Consider the following 3010-nt stretch of genomic DNA (forward strand, 5'->3'; position numbering starts at 1 on the left):
GCAGTGGGCTGAGTGTGTCCGAGACGGTGGGGCCAACGCAGGACAGGCCAGGACTCAGGTCTGCGGTCACTATGAGTCGTACTGGACTTGGTGACACCTAACAACAGACTCACTGCAGGGAACTCTGGACCTAGTGTAAGAAGCTGTGCTGTTGTTCCAAAGGCATGTAGTTCAAATCCACCAGCTGGTCTGTGGGAGAAGGATGGGCAATCTCCTCCCATGCTATTTACTGCCTCTGGAAACCCGCTGGAGGGTCAGCTGTGAGTTGGTTCGGACTGGACAACAAGCAGCTCACTTCAGTGGACAGGTTTTAGCCTGTGTTGACCGGGTAGGTGGAGGTAGGGGGTGGATATGTTTTGTGATTTCGTTTGCTACCTTCCACAGCAGCTCGGGGACTCCTGCCAGCAGCCCGAGGCCTCTTGGACCAGGTGACTTGTCTCCTGGTCTTTTTGTACATTTTCTGGGAAATGCCCGGCTTCCTACCACCTAGATGAACACAGTGGCCGTAACAAGGGCATAAGCACAGCGGAGGGACTGGCTGGCATGGGATCCGGCAGGGCTTTGTTCTGCTGCACCTGGGCCCTGTGAGTGAGATTCAAGTACAAGGACAGCCCCACTACCACCACTGATGGGACCCAGGATCCAGGCCCCCCCATGTCACTGTCGGGACCCAGCCCCTGCTCCACTGCCAGGGCCCAGCCCCCCCATGTCACTGCCAGGACCCAGCTGCCCTCCTTCACTGTTGGGACCCAGCTCTCCCTATGTCACTGCTGGGACCCCCTCATCACTGCCGGGACCCAGCCCTTCTCCCCATGTCACTGCCAGGACCCAGCCCCCCCCATGTCACTGCCAGGACCCAGCCCCCCCATGTCACTGCCAGGACCCAGCCCCCCCATGTCACTGCCGGGGACCCAGCCCCCCTCCATCACTGCTGGGACCCAGCTGGTCTGTCAGGGGCATTTTGTTGTCTGCACCATCAAGTCTGAATGGAGCAGAGGTGATACATTGCGTAGGAAGAGATCGCCTATCTCTCTCCCATTGAGCAGCTGGTGGAACCGAACCATGTACCTTTGGGTTGGCACGCAATTCCTCACCACTAAGCCACCAGCTTTGGGTATTTTGGACATGTTGTGCGGACTCTTCCTTGGAGGGGCACATCATTGGCAAGGTGGAGGGTGAGTGAAGGAGAGGAAGACCCTCAATCAGGTGGGGTGACACAGTGAGTGCCCAGTGGGCTTGAGCGTGTTGGAGATGGTGTGACTGGCCCAGGACCGACAGGGCTCAGATCTGCTGTTCACAGGGTCGCTGGGAGTCCTACTCAGCTCGACAGCACCTGACAACAGGCTCTCAGCGCTCCAGGGGCGTGAGGCGCAGGGAAGTGCTGGGCAGGCGTGGGTTTGGGATGGATTTGTTTTTGCTGCTGTTCTGCTCATCTGACTGCTTCTCGGAGATTCACTCACTTTCCAGCCTTCTCTCTTCCAGGGTTTCCCCTTCCCCTGGGAAGGAGCCCCTTCCCCAGAATTCCTTCATGGCCCAGAGGAGACCCCTGGGGTGGCTGGGGTTGGGGCCCAAGGTACTGTCTTCTTTCAGCGCTATTTTGTGAACTGTCCTGTTTTGGAGAGTTCTCACTTCAGCGTGTGGAGTCTGGAGGGGGTGTCCTCACTGTGAGGGCCTCTCTAGTTCCAGGCACCCTTGTTTGCACTGGGGAGGTGAGCTGGGACAGAGGCCTGATCAGTACCAGGGACCTCAGACCTGGCAGCCCAGGGCTCCTGGACGGGGGCAGGAACTCTGCGGACAGGAAATCAACTCGGGGTGCAGAGTTTGGAGGGAAGCGGCCCGCCGGGACGCGAGGATTATCAGAGCTTGTCCAGGGGAGGTGCTGGGGCCTGGGAGGACCCGAACCTGCTGACCTCCTCGCCTGTGCAACGGGCGCCCGGCAGAGGGCGCTGTGCCCACGTGTCTTCGCCGCAGGGTCTCTCGCTCCCCCACCTGCGAGTCACCAGCCAGGAGCTCGGCCACTGGTCATCGTGACCCTCGGGTAGTCACACGGCTACTGGGGGGCTTGGGGGTCCGAGGGAGGCCGAAAAGCAGGCCACTTGGAGTGCTCCATCTCTGCAGGGGCCTACGGGAGGGACCTGCCCAGTTCTTGGCGGCCACTGGACCAGAATCGGGCCCTCTGGGTCAGGGTGTGCGCTCTCCGGCCCTGTGGGTGGGGGTGACCTACGGCCTGGAGGCCTGCATCCCCACGCCTGGGGTCCAGGGCGGCCTCTTCTCCCCTGGAGGCTGTCACTCACTGGACACATCTCCGACGCTGACCCCGCCTGGGGCCTGCACTCTCGGTCACACGAGCCCCCTAAGACCCCACTGTCCGGCCTCGTGATCTGGCCGGTGGTTGTCCAGCGGCCTGTGAGACTGAAGCCCCGACCTGCGGTTCTAGGAGATTTCTGGGTGACTGCCCCTCATTCTCCTGGAAGGTCATGTGGCCGAGTCCACACGTCCTGGTGAACGTGGGGTGCCTTCCCGATTTAACTGCTGCGCTTCGCATCCCAGGGCTCAGAGCTGGGGCCAGCGACCTCCCCGCCTCACCCCACGGGTGGGACTGCGCCCGCCTCCTAGGGGTTGCTCTCCAGAGTCGGGGTGACCTTAGACACCCCACTGGCCCAACTCTACAGCGTGGTGCCCTCTCAGGAGCCTCAGGCCAGACCCCTGGGGCGCGTGCCCACTTGTGTGGGTGTGGGGTCTCTGAGCCGAGCTGCCTGGCAGGGTGACCCGCAGAGAAAGCGGGCGGGGGGGGTGACTGAGGGGCAAAGCAGAACCGCTGAGGTCGGGTTCGAAAGAGTGGGAGCGGGGGTGTCGCCCCTCGGAGCGGAGGGCGCGTCTCTTACCCTCGCCTCCCCCCACCCGTGACCCCTGTCTGCCGCGTTGTTGGCCGCTCCGGTCGCCGGACCCGGAGGACGCAGCTCTGCGCGGAGAGCACCCCCCCACCCGCACCTGCACCGAGGCCGCGGGG

At 62.5% G+C, this 3010-nt stretch overlaps 1 protein-coding gene across 1 annotated transcript in view; it reads left to right on the forward strand.

Moving 5' to 3' along the window:
• Window positions 1–654: 654 nt before the first annotated feature.
• Window positions 655–3010, forward strand: part of NAT8L (N-acetyltransferase 8-like (GCN5-related, putative)) — a 9410-nt gene continuing 7054 nt past the window's right edge. The window contains exons 1-3 of the mRNA XM_006893653.1: window positions 655–945; window positions 1483–1573; window positions 2261–2406. Of these exons, the coding sequence (XP_006893715.1) occupies window positions 655–945; window positions 1483–1573; window positions 2261–2406 (528 nt within the window). The remainder of the gene's footprint in view (window positions 946–1482; window positions 1574–2260; window positions 2407–3010) is intronic.

The sequence above is a fragment of the Elephantulus edwardii genome, unplaced genomic scaffold, assembly GCF_000299155.1.
Source record: "Elephantulus edwardii isolate Elephantulus edwardi_28Jun2011 unplaced genomic scaffold, EleEdw1.0 scaffold00129, whole genome shotgun sequence".
In the NCBI taxonomy this organism is placed as follows: Eukaryota; Metazoa; Chordata; class Mammalia; order Macroscelidea; family Macroscelididae; genus Elephantulus; species Elephantulus edwardii.